The sequence below is a fragment of the Lissotriton vulgaris genome, chromosome 2_1, assembly GCF_964263255.1.
Source record: "Lissotriton vulgaris chromosome 2_1, aLisVul1.2, whole genome shotgun sequence".
In the NCBI taxonomy this organism is placed as follows: Eukaryota; Metazoa; Chordata; class Amphibia; order Caudata; family Salamandridae; genus Lissotriton; species Lissotriton vulgaris.
This window is the reverse complement of record NC_141687.1, coordinates 836,689,638-836,704,465: the sequence shown is the minus strand read 5'-3', so window position 1 is coordinate 836,704,465 and position 14,828 is coordinate 836,689,638. Positions and strand designations below refer to the sequence as shown.

Here is a 14,828-nt window from a genome sequence, read left to right as displayed (position 1 = left end):
CGGCTCTTGCTGTCGGCCATTTTGAATTTCTTGGACGCTGAGGCCTCTGGGGCCTTCTGTCTCACCAGTGCTACTTTCACTTTCGGTTTCGAAACCGTTGGTGTGGACCCCGATGGTTTCACTTTCGTTTTCTTCAACGGGAGTGGCACATCTGAAATGTCCGTGGCCGGGCCCGTAGGCGAGGCCGTGGGACGAGTAGCGAGGTCTTGGGTAAGGCCCGAAGGCGATCCCTCGACCTGGGCCGTATAGTTGGGGTTGACCCCTGAGTCAGTTTGAGGATGCTCCTCCTCTGAGCTATCCTCCACGGTGGCAATGGCCCCATCGTCGTCCCCTACCTCACCGACGACTTCATCAAATTCCTCGTCTCCCGCGTCGTAGTTTTCCTCCGCCGACGCCGGGCTAGAGTCCGAAACTTGAAAGACATCGTCGTCTCCAACGTCTTCTTCGAAGATGTTGTCTGGCGGGGGCGCTGATAAATGGGCCTGGAGTCTAGCGGCCCGACGAAGCTTGAGAGTCTTCTTACACCGGAACTTCGAGCAGGCCATACACCTGGCCTCATCGTGGTCCGGCGACAGACATTTGTTGCACACTGGGTGCACGTCGAGGTGTGAATACTTGGAGGTGCACACTGGGCACCTCTTAAACGGAGTTCGTTCCATGTCTGGAGCGTCGTGTAGGCCCGTCCGCGCCGACAGCACGCGGAAGGGCAGCAAGAGTTCGGAGCTGAAAATAAGTTAAACCCGAACGAAGAACGATACCGACGCCCAGCCTAAAGACCTTTTGGTCTCAAGTTAGAAAAGTTAACACCTATCGATTCCGACAGAGGGAACCGAAACACATCCGAACCCAATGGCGGAAAAAAACAATCTGGGGATGGAGGCGATGCCCATGCGCACTGTAGTCCAGGGGAGGAGCCACCTATCTCGTGATACTTCGAAGACTCTTCCAGGACAACAATGTGCAATCATCCGGACCCAACACTAGGCGGCGATCTATGCACAGATATGAATTCAGCAGCCCACATGCCTCGAACTGGTGTGTCTCACGGTTTCCATCCTCTCTTTCCAGCTTTATAGTATGGCCATATTAGCCCATTATGAGGCATAATGGTACTTGTATTTCAATCCAGATCACAAATATCTCATTGAATATTTCTGATCATTAAAATCCTTTTGCATTTTTGTTTATTGCCATTGTCAATCGTATGGAGACCCATTACTATACATTATTCATGAGTTAGTCTCATTTTTAAAATCATTCGTGTTTTTTAGTAATCTGGTTTTCTTTAATCCTCATTTAATTTTACTGGCTTATGTTCAATTGAGTTTGATGTTACTCCCAAATCTTTATAGGTAATCCTATTTGGGTTGGATACCCATTTCTCATATTCGCATACAGGCCAGACATTGTTGTAAGCTTCCTTCATGGATAATAAAGGGTAAGTCCCCTTGTTGGGTTGGTACCTATTTCTCATGTTAGTTAGCACGCCAGACTTTGTTTTAAGCTTCCGTCATAGGTGATTAAGGGTTAGTACCCTTATATTCATATCTCCGAATGAGATGTTTAAGCTAGCATTGTCAATGGGTACTTCCTATCAATGAATGTTTAACTCCTCATCTCCGTTCAGGCTGTGAGGAGCCTTAGTCACTGCCTGTTGTTTTTACTGATTCTGCTAGTGTCAATTTTCCTGTATGCAATTGCCTTTTTAGTGCGTCGAATATTTTGGCAAATGTTAAGGTTGCCCCTGATTCATAATCATATTTGTCGCGTCTGAATTTGCGCTGTGTCCATAGTTCAACCTCATCCTCGTATGTCAAGGTTCTTTTCCCTTTCCTTTCTAAGTATGTTGCATTCCTCTTCCTTATTTAGAGCCACAATTTGGTGGTGGTGGAGATTGTGCTTTAAATAAAGCAAAGCAGTTACATAAGACTACTGGAGTGCAGTGGGTTCTTGGTTTGAAAATATTTTGCGAGGTATTATCCGACCTCAACTCAATAAGAAAAATAAGGTTAAAATTAAGTCAAAGGTACGTGAGGTAAAAAGATTTTACTTGACGTCACAAAACAGTAGAGATTCACTGAAAAAAAACAAAGGCTAGGTATTATAGTTAGATATTGTAATAATATCAAACCTATCATTTAAAACCCAAGGTGTATTGAAATCCACCAATTATACTTTATTGGCCTAATTATAACTTGTACCCCCACCATGCACTGCTTATGATCTCACATATTACATCACTCATGACATGTTAAAGGATGTCAATGACATCACTAATAAAATATCCAACGGATATGACCGTTTTTGATAGGTTTTCATATTGGAAGGTATTCAGCAAGGTACACTTCGGCCCAAAATTCAATAATATCTGTTGTACTAATGGGTGTATCGTATCCTCACACAACAAGCAGAACACGAAGGACATCTGTGAAATCACCAACATTGATATTATGCTCTTTTGTACTGCTATTGAGGTGATTAAGAAATAAAATGGCTCTGCAGACATTTTGGACATCAGCAACATATTAAACCCATTCATAAAAGCCATTCAAAAACAGTTTGGTTAGTATTTACCTTAATAGGAGGTGTATGTTAAATATCTCATCTGAAATAGAATTTCAAGTCAACAACGTCACTTCTATATATTACCCAATTATAAGGCTTGCACTATCCAGACACGTGGATACTCTCCCATAGTATGTACAATGACTATATACGTATACCTGAAATAAGGAGAATAGTGCACATCATTCTAACGCTTGCAATCATACTGTGATTTGAACTGTAGGTGAGTTACCCATAACTTATACAACAATATAAGTCTAATAAATTTCTCTAAGCTTTTGTAAATAAATGTCAGCATTTTGTAAATCTCCAGTTTTTATAGGAATTGTCGGAAGCACTACATGACAATGCTTTAACGTCAGCACGTACACAGGCATCAACAAAAGAAGAATGTATTTAAAGGAGAAGTTTCAGCTTTTCTCTCATATTTTTAGATACAGCCCTTCGAATTATGCCACAACTTATTTGAAACATACAACTGCACCTTGCACTAGATGTGCTCAGTCTCTACCTTGCTTTAATGAAATAATACTTGCACTTCAAACTTCACTGGAAGCTAAAGTAGGCACCACCTAATTTTTACCAAACTGAATGGCACTGCTCTCCAGTACTACACTTTTTCTGTTTGCGGAGAAATAACACGGAAAATGTAATCAGTGACGTGTTTAGTGATGTCATTTGAGAAGTCATCAGTGATGTCATTTAACTTGGTATGAGTGATGTAACATGCGAGTCATAATCAGTGCATGTTGGGAGCACAAGTTATAGTTAGGTGAGCAAAAAATAACTATATAAATAATGTATTGCCAATAATTTGCAAATAATGTTTCCATTTTTATCGATTACTAGTTGTTTTAAGCAAATCAAAAGTTATTTAAATGTTATGACTCCGCCTTTTTTTTCTTTTTTTAAGTCTGGCCGAGAGATAGATTTGGCTGTCTCAGCAGTCTCATATTTTTTACACAAAAAAGTCATAATAAAAATTAACAAATGTGATTTCGATCATATGTCTACATTAATTGGTCTGTTTAAGCGTCATTCACATGTTGCTTTCGCCTATCACAGCATTCAGCAAGGGGCAATGGGTGAACCCACTTCAGTCATTGGCTCTCTTCACTGGGAGCGAGGATGTAGTGACTGTTGACCAATTGTAGTTTGAAGATGTTTATTGCTTATATATGGAGAGGTCATTGTGCTGCTGCATATGCACACATCTGTCAAAGGAGTAGTGACTTCAGTGCTAGGGCTGGTGGGCCAATCTTCTTTCATACCAGGCATACTTTACTCGTTTATTTTCGCAATGTTCATTATTTTTTAGACTGTAGCATTTTTACTTTTTATACCATTTACTAATGATATGTTTTCGACAAATGAACATTTGCTATGTCCAGGTCTGTTGACTTTGTGTTTTAAAAATATGTACTAACCAAGGAATTTTCCAAAATTCACTAAACGACAATACATGAATTACACTTCTCTAGTGTCTTGTAGTGAAAGGTTAACGTGTCAACCTCAGAGAAGGCAGGAGCTAAAGATATTTGAGTCATTTTTAAATAAACTGAATATTTCATCGCCATTGCTCTGTATGGGTGCAGCTACTTTCTTATGGCCTGTTTAAGCGTCGTGAGATGGTGTTACTTTAGGCTGAACCTCCTCTTCGTGACCTTGTGTTCAAGTACAATAAAACTATTACAGCTTTTACTGTACTTGGCAGTGCTTGCTAAGGGTGGCCTCGTTCATGCACACTACATGTCCGTACATCTCCTCGCACAGAGCAGCATTACTGAAACACTAGCCTGCACGCTGAGGCTCAGCGGCCAGATGACCCTGCTAAACGAAACCCTGCCGTCCTGTGCGCTGCGCTCTTACCAGAAGTGGGGGTCGTTGGACATGCAGTGGCTCAGGTTACGGTGGGCCAAGGCCTTCTTTTTATTGAGAACAAACTCCTGCAACTTCATCTTCACCTCGGTGCTGGCCACGGCGCCTGGAAGAGAGCGTGCCTGGGATTAGCGGCGTTCTGCGGAGGCTTCACAGGACACAACGCATGCGACGCCCGCGCTCTACCTACAAACTAGAGCTCCCTGCAGCCGGGAGGTAACAGTGGGCACAGCAGCGAGGCTGGCGTGTATTCAACGATACATGCGGCCTGCCCAGGTTCTTCAGCGGAAAGCAGTGCGTTTGAAAGAGCGCAGACTCTAGGCAGATTACCCAGCGTCCGGTCCTGCGTGCAGATGCAGGACTATAAAAGAGAAGGTTGGTTTTGCTGCCTTGCTAAAAAGTCCAAGAAACGATCAGCAACTCTTGAGTAGATTTATTCAAGAGTGCTTATACAGGCCACCGCCAGGCAGCAACTAACATCAAACTGCCCAAGGTGGAGCTGAGGAAGATGGAACATTTTTTTTGTCCTGGATGATGCAGAGAGGCTGCCCAGCAAAGAGAATAAAAGGCAAAGGAATAGGCATAGCTAATTAGGTATATAACTAATGAGGAGATGAGTAAAGAGACCACAGCAAATGTGGCAACGAAACCCCACAGCATGTCTTCTAGTACATAAATATTTCACTCACTCTCTTTGCCCTTCTCCTTGTTCTTCAGTTGGATCAGCTTCTGTTCCCGCTGCTGCTTCTCCATCTCTTGCTCCTGCCGGTGCTGCTCGAGCTTCCGCTGATGCTCCAGTAGTTCCTGCTGGTGCTTCATGGCGAGGATTTCCTGCTGCTGCTGTGGACGGGACAAGAGAAGCAGGTGTTAGCACGGTCAGCAAGGCCGAAGACAAAAGCATAATTTGGGAAGCATTCCAGCGCACTTTTCATTATTTCTGTTACTGGTGGATTATTAACCCTCCAAGCCTGCATATGCATTGTATTCAGTGAAATACTTCAGCTGCTGTTGTTACTCAAAAGTATGCACGAACAGTTGGAAAGTGGGCCTCCTTTCTGAGGGCTGCGTCTGTGGTGACCAGATTGAATACAATACACATAATCCGATCAGCGCATGGCAAAATAGTACATTTCATAATACAATATCTAGGCACCGTAAGAAACGCGCAGTTCAAACACCAGGAGAGAGCCCAAAGCCTACTTACTTCAGCCACATTCTGCGAGATGTACAACAGATGAGGACAGACTTGGCCAAGGTGCACCCTGCAATGAATGATGGCCATACTTCTGAAGTATTTTGAGAAAAAATGTACCTGTTGTATGCATGTATTTAGCATCCGTGATGTCATTTCGTTTTGCAATAATATATTTTTAAGGGGAGTGGCTTGCTAGGAGGTTTCTTCCATTCACCCTACTTTTGTTTGAGGTGCTACGATCCCAACAACAACCTCCCAATTCCTTGTGTAGGAAATAAAAAAAAACTCTTTTACACTTATGAACGTTTCCTTTTAATCTTTTTGCTCTACTGCGGCATATGTGCATTTTGCTGGCAAAAATGACATGCTGCTTTGGCTGTTTAATTACGGCTGCTGTCGGAGGATGACAATATGCACTTAAAAACAGTTGACATTTCTCAGGTTGATGTTTTTCAAATGTGTGTCTTTTGCGGTAATGTCATATGGTTTAAAAAAAGGCCCTTTGGAGCTTTACTAAGAAAGGACACATACTGGGGAAATTTGCCTTAATTTCTTCATAATAGGCGCGTGGTCTGCAGCAGTCATACTTTTACAGCAATGAAGAAGGATCATCTGTATGGTCTATAGAATGGTTGATGTCACAAACAGGACCTTATTTTACATTCAAATAATTAACTGAAATATCCTTTTTTAATGGAAATGCAACCCATGTGCCCTTCAAGATAGGGGCCCTGTGATGCTGAGACGTAGATTAAAGCGTTATGTTCCGGTGAGATCTTTGCGATTTGCCATGCCTTACACCTTAAACAGGTATCTAGGTTTTAAAAAGCACTACAAGGCGGACGAGTTTTCTCAATCAAAGGTGCTCAAATGTGAAATAAGCTCCCGCCTAGCCGTAGAGTGCACACAGACCTATTGAAATTTAGTAAAGTCTTGAAGACCTGGCTATTTGACAAGTATTAGGAGCCCATAGCATTTACCATTTTTGTTCTTCCCTTAAGCAGCGTATGCCTCAGCACCAGGACACCAGTCTGGTCACAGTGCACGCTCCAAATAACCTAAATAAATGAACAAATGTGTCCCCTCCGAGGACAAGAAAGGTGAGTTTCAGGATCTTATGATAGGTATGTGCCATGGCTAACATAAGTGCAAACCTGGGTTAGAGGTGACTACCAATTATCGCCGGACTGATCACCAGATTTGGACACCAACTCGACTCAGCTGATATTCAGCCATATTTAGAGGAACAATGTTCATTTCAGAGCTCTGAGATTCTGGAGCTAAAGTCTGAAATATCCTGAAAGACAGGGTCTAAGCACCACTATGTTATTTACTAAAGTCACGACAAGACCACTTCTCTCCTCTGCTTTTAATATAATCTTACAACTTCATGCAATGAACCTTGGATAATGGACTGTAGTCAATGTTTTTTCTTCACAATATCCTTAGTCAATGTTTCAACAAAATTGATTAGCAATAATAAGTTAAATATCTGCATGTGATGGGATTAGATATGCTCCCAAAAAGCAGGGACTAGGATCCACGTCTGCAGAAAAATGTGCCAGGTCGAATTGGGCGAAGAGAATTGTGAGCAACAAGAAGTGTGAGATATCCCAAAATTACTGGAAGGTCTGTTCAAACTGATATATGATGTACTAAGGGATGCTGAATATATGACAGTCCTCAGGTAAAAAAATAGCAATAGAGCTGTTGTCATCAACCAGGGGAGGAGGGCAGAACCTTCAGCTGATGGTGGCACTAACTGGTTGCCAGCTGTTCTGAACAGCTCGAATAAAGTAGGATCCTAAGCTTGCCCTATCTGGACTACACCACTTTAACTAAAAGAAAGCCCAATCTCCTGATTATGTCTGCAAACCTAGTCTGGTGAGAATATACAGTGCAAAGCCAATTGGATTCCCATCTTGGCCAGGACTACGGCTGAACTGCAATCACATTCTAATCTATTCTATTCCACAGGATTTCTAAAGCATACAGCTACCCAGAAGGGCCACCCTACACTACGCTAGCAACAGGTTTCCAACCATGCTGACAAATTATTTTAACAACCTAGTTTTTAAAAGGCTTCTGAATTTTAATTCTGATTTGGTTTCTATCGTCCGTACCGCAATAGCGTTCCAGAGCTCAGGGGAGATATAGGCAAATGACCGCCCACCAGCTCTGGCTTTCTTTATCCTAGGGACTGTGAGTAACTACTGGTCAGTGGAGTATAGCAGCCTTCTAGGGTTGTAAGGTGTGCCGAGTCCCTAGATTAGCTTGGGACTTTTTTATACAACGCTCTATGCACAAGGCAGAGCGTCTTAAACTGGATTCTTCGTGGTATTGGGAGCCAATGTAGGGCTGATATTGCTGCCCTTGCTGAGTGGCGTTTGGGAATTTTTTTTTTAAATTACAGGCTGCAGCATTCTGTAAAACCTGCAATTATTTTACGACTGACTTGGGGCTCCCCAGATTCCATAATCGAGTCGGGAAATTACTAGGCCTAGTACCACCACTCCACGTGCAGCCATTTCAGAGTTCAAAGTAAGCCGAAGAAAGTGTCTGCTAGTTTTCCATTGTCAGCTTACCGTCAATCCAGACTCCTAGGTTTTTGACCTCCCTATTAGGGATGGGGTAACTGCCCAACTAATATGGCCAATTCATTTCCATCCACCTAGTGGAATTGTTTCCCACTATCAGCACCTCTGTTGTATTTCCATTAAGTTTGAGTCTGCTAGCTGCCATCCAATCTACTATGTGAGTAAGACAGGAGAATGAAGGCGCTATCTTTTTGACAGGAGAGACTAATAATAATCTGTGTGTCATCCACGTAGGAGATAGAGGAGAAACCATAAGACCTTATGATCTCCGCCATAGGTGTGACATATAAATCAATTGAAGTTAGGCTTAGAGAAGAGTCTTGTGGTACTTCACACTTGAGGGGATATATATTTGACTAAATATCTCGTTCATATACTTGAAGGGTTCGATTATGGAGAAAAGAGGTCAACCATTTCAATGTTGTGGCTCATAATGCCTCCTTCCACTAATCTTGTTACCAGTGTCGGGTGAGAGACAGTGTCGAAAGTAGCATTTCGATCTAATAGGATCAACGCCGCAGAGTCACATTTTTCCAGAATTGTTCTCAGTTCTCCCGTAGCAGCTACAAGGGCAGTTTCTGTATTACTTCCTGGTCTAAATCCCATTTGGGAGGGATCCAGGATTCCACTGGACTCAAGATGTAGGGATAGGTTTGTAATTACGAATTTCTCCAAAAGTTTACTGATGGCTGGTAAGAGGGATATTGGGTAATCATTTTCACACAGTATCAGGTCTGCCGTTGGCTTTTCCTAAAGTGGTTTGACAAAAAAGAATAAAAGCCTGGCTTTTGTTTAAGAATTACATCAATGCGGAAATAACTGGCATCCGCCTTTAAACATATCTGGCGGAGCCACGTCCTGAGAGGACCCTGATTTAAGAGATGTTATGTATCTTCTATTTTCATATCAGGGAAGGTACTAATTTTTCCATCCACGAGTTCCAGTGGCCTCTGCCTCTCCTCCTAGTGTTTGTACGATATTAACTTTTTCTAGAAAGAACTTGTCTAGTTCGTTAAAACGCGCCACTCTGGGTGGAGGGGCAGATTTGTTGCCTCCAGGTTTCATTACACTGTTCACCAGATAAAGTTCTTTTGAGGAGTTAGAGGCGTTTTGCATATTTGTGGCAAAGTATTTGACTCTAGCTTCCCTAATGACGTAGTGACACTTTTTTACTGCTATTTTACAATATTTTCTGCCCGTTTGGAGACTTTTTATTCCAATTCTTGGAGCTCAGTCGAAAACCATCTGGATCATGAGGACTTCTGTTGTTTCAAAGGCACCAGGAGATTTGAGGCCTTTGAAATCCAAGTCTCAAAACTATATTTGTTTGTTCTGACTCCTATCATTTCAGGGATAGTGTTAGCATGCAGGTTTTCCCAAATTCATATATACAATTTTGCCCAATTCCAACGGAATCTGGGATTGGCATAGTGATTGGGTGGCATTTGTAAGCTGGACAAAGATTTGTTATTTTCAAGAGACATGGGCTCAGGACAGCTCAACAGCTGTATCGGTGCCCCGGTGTACACGGGCTTTGCCATTGAGGCAACCAGACCTAGGAAGGGGAGAGTAACTGGAGGGCTCTCCATTTGGATCTCAACAAAACTTGATTACATAGCAACAAAAGTCATCTACGACTCCACTTTATATGTTACAGGTAAGATTGTCCAAGTTTCACAAGAAAACGTATACCTCAGTAGACGCTTTAAACATTTATTTGAATCCAAATCAGTATGGAAAACCTGTGAGCCAACTAGCAATATTAAAAGAAGTTATTATTCTGGAATAAAGGCAAGGTGAGCACAGTGCCAAGCACTACAAGATGGCCTGTGGAGACTTCAATATCCATCTGTATGAATGTATGTGGGACAAGACTGCAGCAAAAAGGAGGCAACTTGTGGTATACCATTGCCAGATATTGGCAGTTCTATTCTACTCAGCAGACACAGAAAAGGGAGATTTTTTGCTAACTTCATATCTGATCTAAACTTAAGCTTCTAAAATGCCAAACCATCTCGGAAAGCACATCAGCTTCTACATTTCGAAGCAGCCAGAAAAGTATTTTAATCAATTATATCCCATTAACCAATTCCTACTGATCGTCAATGGTGTAGTGATATGGATGGCGCAACGGTAGCAGAGAAAGTGGTATGTGTACGTAGAGGGTGCCCCAAGAAATGGTCACGAATGTGGGGGAAATGGAATAACTTTAAAGGAAAAATTTGTGCCCCACCTCCTGATCAGTCGGTAACAGACACCAGTGAATAACGGCCAAGGTACAATGTATTATACTGTATTTAACCCCTGCGATGCGGATGACGAGCTCAGCTCGTCATCAGCCACGGGTGGCGTGTGCTGATTACGTGCTGAGCTCGTCATGTAAAACGGTTTTGCGAAAAAAGCCGCACAGCGCAAAAAACACTGCAGCAGCGATGCGGTTAATATTCAACGGAGTCATGCTATGAGTATGACTGTGACGAGAAGCTTGATTATACAATTATTTTACAATCAATCACTGTAACTTATACATGCCTTCAATTTTGTAGTGATGCAATTTGCTCAATTAATGGAAAATGACAATAAAAATGTAAAAAAATAAAATAAAATGATTTCCAATTACCGAATGAACTATGGAAGTGATAAACATGCACGTAGTCCAGCAGCCTGGAAGTGATCACGCTTCCTTACATTTTAGATACAGGATTGAGGCTGGGTCTGGAAAGCCCTACCATTTTAACGTCAATATCGTCCCAGATAATAGTAGGAGAATTGTAAAATGGAATGGAGAAACCTTAGAATACAAGAACATGTTGATGGCATCCATAGAATTAGATTCTTGTTGAACATCCAAGCTGCCATGAGGGATGACCATAACGTTTTACTAGAAAACAATGCTGCTATGTCAAGCGAGCTTACACACTTTTGGTCCACTTCGCCGGGGCTCGGTACAATAGGGGAATAAAGAGACAACACTAGGTGGTATGAGTGTAAAATTTCCAAACTAGAGGTTCAAAAAAAGTATCTGCATTGGTACTGCCCTCCAGCAAATGAGGTAACATTTAAACTCGCAAGAAGCAAATATAAAGCCCTACTGAGGAAGAAGAAGGAAAACGCTACTTACGAGTATGCATCTGTTCTTGGCATGTAGAGCTGCAGAGTTACACACTATGCATAGATGGCCACCTAGTGTTGGGGCCGGATGTTTGCAGTTTTGCAGTTTGTTTTGTAGTAGAAAAGTCTTTGGAAGTCACGGGATAGGGTACTCCTCCTTTGGATGATACTGCGCATGGGCATCGGCTCCATCCCCAGATTGTTTTTCGCCATTAGGGAAGTGATGGAGCTGTACAAGAGGTACAGGGCCCGAAAAATCCAAAAAAATGGTACTAGTCCTGCAGGACTAGTACCTTACAAAATGTCCTCGACCTAACTGCAACCTACTTGACCTCCGTCTAGCAAATGTGACAAGATAACAAGATTTAAAGGCATCTTTATTGCTCATTAACTTTGTGAGCAATACAAATGCCTTTAAATCTTGTTATCTTGTCACATTTGCTCTGTTTTCTCAGACAGAGGACAAAAGTTGGTTTGTTTTCCTGCTCGCCAGAAAGGGCGAGTAGAACCTAAATACAGCTCGACCTTGTTAAATTTAGCTCAACTATGCTAGTGGTCAAGTGGAATTTTCGAGCCCTGAGGTAGTGATGTCCATGTGATTTGTATCTAATTAAGATAATACAGGAACAGATAAAGGTAGCCGGGGAGGCGGGTGGGCGTGTGTAACTCTGCAGCTCTACATGCCAAGAACAGATGCATACTGGTAAGTAGCATTTTCCGTTCGAGGCATATGAGCTGCAGATTACACACTATGCATAGATTGTATAGCAGTACCACACCTAGCGGCGACCACCAGTATCTGTAACAGTTGTTTGAAACAGTGTTTTTAGTACAGCCTGGCCCACAGTGGCTTGTTGTTTAGTTTGCACATCTACACAGTAATGCTTTGTGAATGTGTGCGGTGCAAGCCACGTAGCTGCTTTGCATATATCATCTAGGAGAATATTCCCTAAGAATGCCATAGAAGCCCCTATTTTCCCTATTTATTTTAAATTTTGTATTTAACAATCCCCCTAACGATCTCTGATTTTGATATGAGATTGCCTTTATGTGGCGGTGAAAAAGACACAGAAAGTTGTTTTGTTTTACAAACAGTTTGTGTCCTTTAGATATGGTACAGTAATGCTCTTTTGACATCTAAGGTGTGTAGAGCTCTTTCTGCGACTGTTTGAGGCTGCGAGAAAAATACGGGAAGCTCAACTGATTGATTTAGATGGAATGGTGAAATGACTTTAGGAAGGAATTTAGGATTAGTACGCAGAACCACTTTGTTATGATGCATTTGCAGAAAGTGTTCTTGAATGGTAAATGCTTGTAGTTCACTAACCCTTCTGAGAGAAGTAATTGCTACTAGGAAAGCTACTTTCCAGGTTAGGAATTGCAATTCACATTTATGTAATGGTTCAAAGGGAGGTCCCATTAATCTTGTGAGAACAATGTTTAAGTTCCACACTGGTGCAGGTGGCGTTCTGGGAGGAATTATTCTTTTGAGTCCTTCCATGAAAGCTTTTATAGCTGGTACTCTAAAAAGAGATAGATGTTGTCTATTTTGTAAGTATGCTGCATTGGCAGCGAGGTGTAGTCCGATACATGTATAGGCTAAATTACACTTTTGAAGGTGTAATAGATATCCTATGATGTGTTGAATAGACAAGTCTAAAGGATTTATTTGGTTATTTTGGCAGTATATGACAAACCGTTTCCACTTAGCAGCATAACATGCTCTAGTAGTGGGACGTCTAGCTTCTTTGATAACGTTCATACATTCTGGAGGAAGGTTAAGGTAACCAAACTCTATGACCTCAGAAGCCAGATCGCTAGGTTGAGCCGAGCTGGGTCCGGATGTCTGATCTCTCCATGCTTCTGTGTTAATAGGCGTGGAGATAGGTTTAGTTTTTGATGTGGTACTACAGACATCTGCAACAGCATGGTGTACCACAGTTTTCTGGCCCAAGTTGGAGCGACTAGAATGAGCATCCGGGAATGTTGTTGTAGTTTGCGTACCACTAACGGAAGTAGTGGGAGAGGAGGAAAAGCGTACGCAAATAGATTTTACCAGTTCATCCATATCGTATTGCCTTTGGACAATGGGTGTGGGTATCTGGCAGCAAAGTTTGGGCATTTCGCGTTTTCATGGGTGGCAAAGAGGTCTATCTAAGGTTGTCCCCACATTTGAAAGCACGGTTGAAGAACTTGCGGATGAAGTTCCCACTCGTGGATCTGCTATGTTTGTCGACTTAGCAGATCTGCCATAGTGTTTTGTACTCCTGGGACGTGTTGGGCTAAGAGGAAGATCTTTAGTGGTATAGCCCATCTCCATATTTGCTGTGCTAACAGAGAGCTGCAGAGAGTGTGTTCCCCCTTGTTTGTTTATGTAGTACATAGCTGTCATATTGTCTGTGCGGACTAAGACCGCTTTGCCTGACACTTGAATTTGAAATGCTTTTAGGGCTAGAAACACAGCTGGCAACTCCAAATGGTTGATGTGGAGTAACTTTTGTTGCGGTTTCCACATGCCTTGCATGGTGTGATGCAGTAGATTATCTCCCCAGCCGGAGAGCGATGTGATGCGTCCGCTGTCATGACTATTTTAGGAACTGGCTCTAGAGACGGTCGCCCTTTGGAAAGGTTTTTGGTGTTCCACCATTGCAGAGAAGGATGAGTCCGACCGTCTACCAACACTAGGTCTGTTAGTTGACCTTGAGCCTGGTTCCATTGGCGTGCTAGGCACTCTTGAAGTGGATGCATTTGTAGTCTTGCGTGAGGTACTACAAATATGCAAGATGCCATCATTCCTATGAGCTGCATGAACACTCTAGCTGGTAGCGAGTGTTGCGGTTTGAATTTTGTTAGGAGAGTTTGTACACTTGTTATCCTGGCTGGAGAGGGAAAAGCTCGTGTTAGTTGGGTGTTTATTTTAGCGCCGAGATAGTGTTGTATGTGCGAGGGTTGCAGATGCGATTTGGTATGATTTACTGTGAATCCCAAGTCGTGAAGCAGTTGAATAGTAGCGTGAGTGTGTTGTACACACTGGCTGTATGAGCTGGCTTTTATGAGCCAGTCGTCTAGATATGGGAAGACATGAATATGTTGTCTTAAGTGTGCTGCTACTACTGCTAGGCATTATGTAAACACCCTTGGTGCTGTTGTGACTCCGAATGGGAGAACTTTGAACTGGTAGTGTTGCCCTTCTAGCACAAATCTGAGATATTTTCTGTGCGCTTTGAGGATGGGAATATGAAATTAGGCGTCCTTGAGATCTAGAGTGACAAGGAAGTCGTTTAGTACCAGAAGTGGAAGGACTTGTTGGAGTGTGACCATATGAAAATGATCCAACTGTATGTAAATGTTTAGAGGTTAGAGGTCTAGGATGGGTGTTAGAGATCCATCCTTTTTTGGTATTAGGAAATACAGTATACTCCTTTGTTTTTCTGATGCTCCGGAACTATTTCTATTGCATTTTTCTGCAGAAGGGATATTAC

General features: G+C 42.4%; 1 protein-coding gene across 4 annotated transcripts in view; it reads right to left on the bottom strand.

Moving 5' to 3' along the window:
- HDAC4 (histone deacetylase 4) overlaps positions 1-14,828 on the bottom strand; it is a 1,308,595-nt gene that overhangs the window by 542,605 nt on the left and 751,162 nt on the right. For all 4 annotated transcript variants that reach the window (XM_086956254.1, XM_086956256.1, XM_086956255.1 and 1 more), the window contains 2 exons: positions 5,133-5,283; positions 4,435-4,549 (listed from right to left, as the gene is read on the bottom strand). In XM_086956254.1, coding sequence (XP_086812380.1) covers positions 4,435-4,549; positions 5,133-5,283 — 266 coding nt within the window. The remainder of the gene's footprint in view (positions 1-4,434; positions 4,550-5,132; positions 5,284-14,828) is intronic.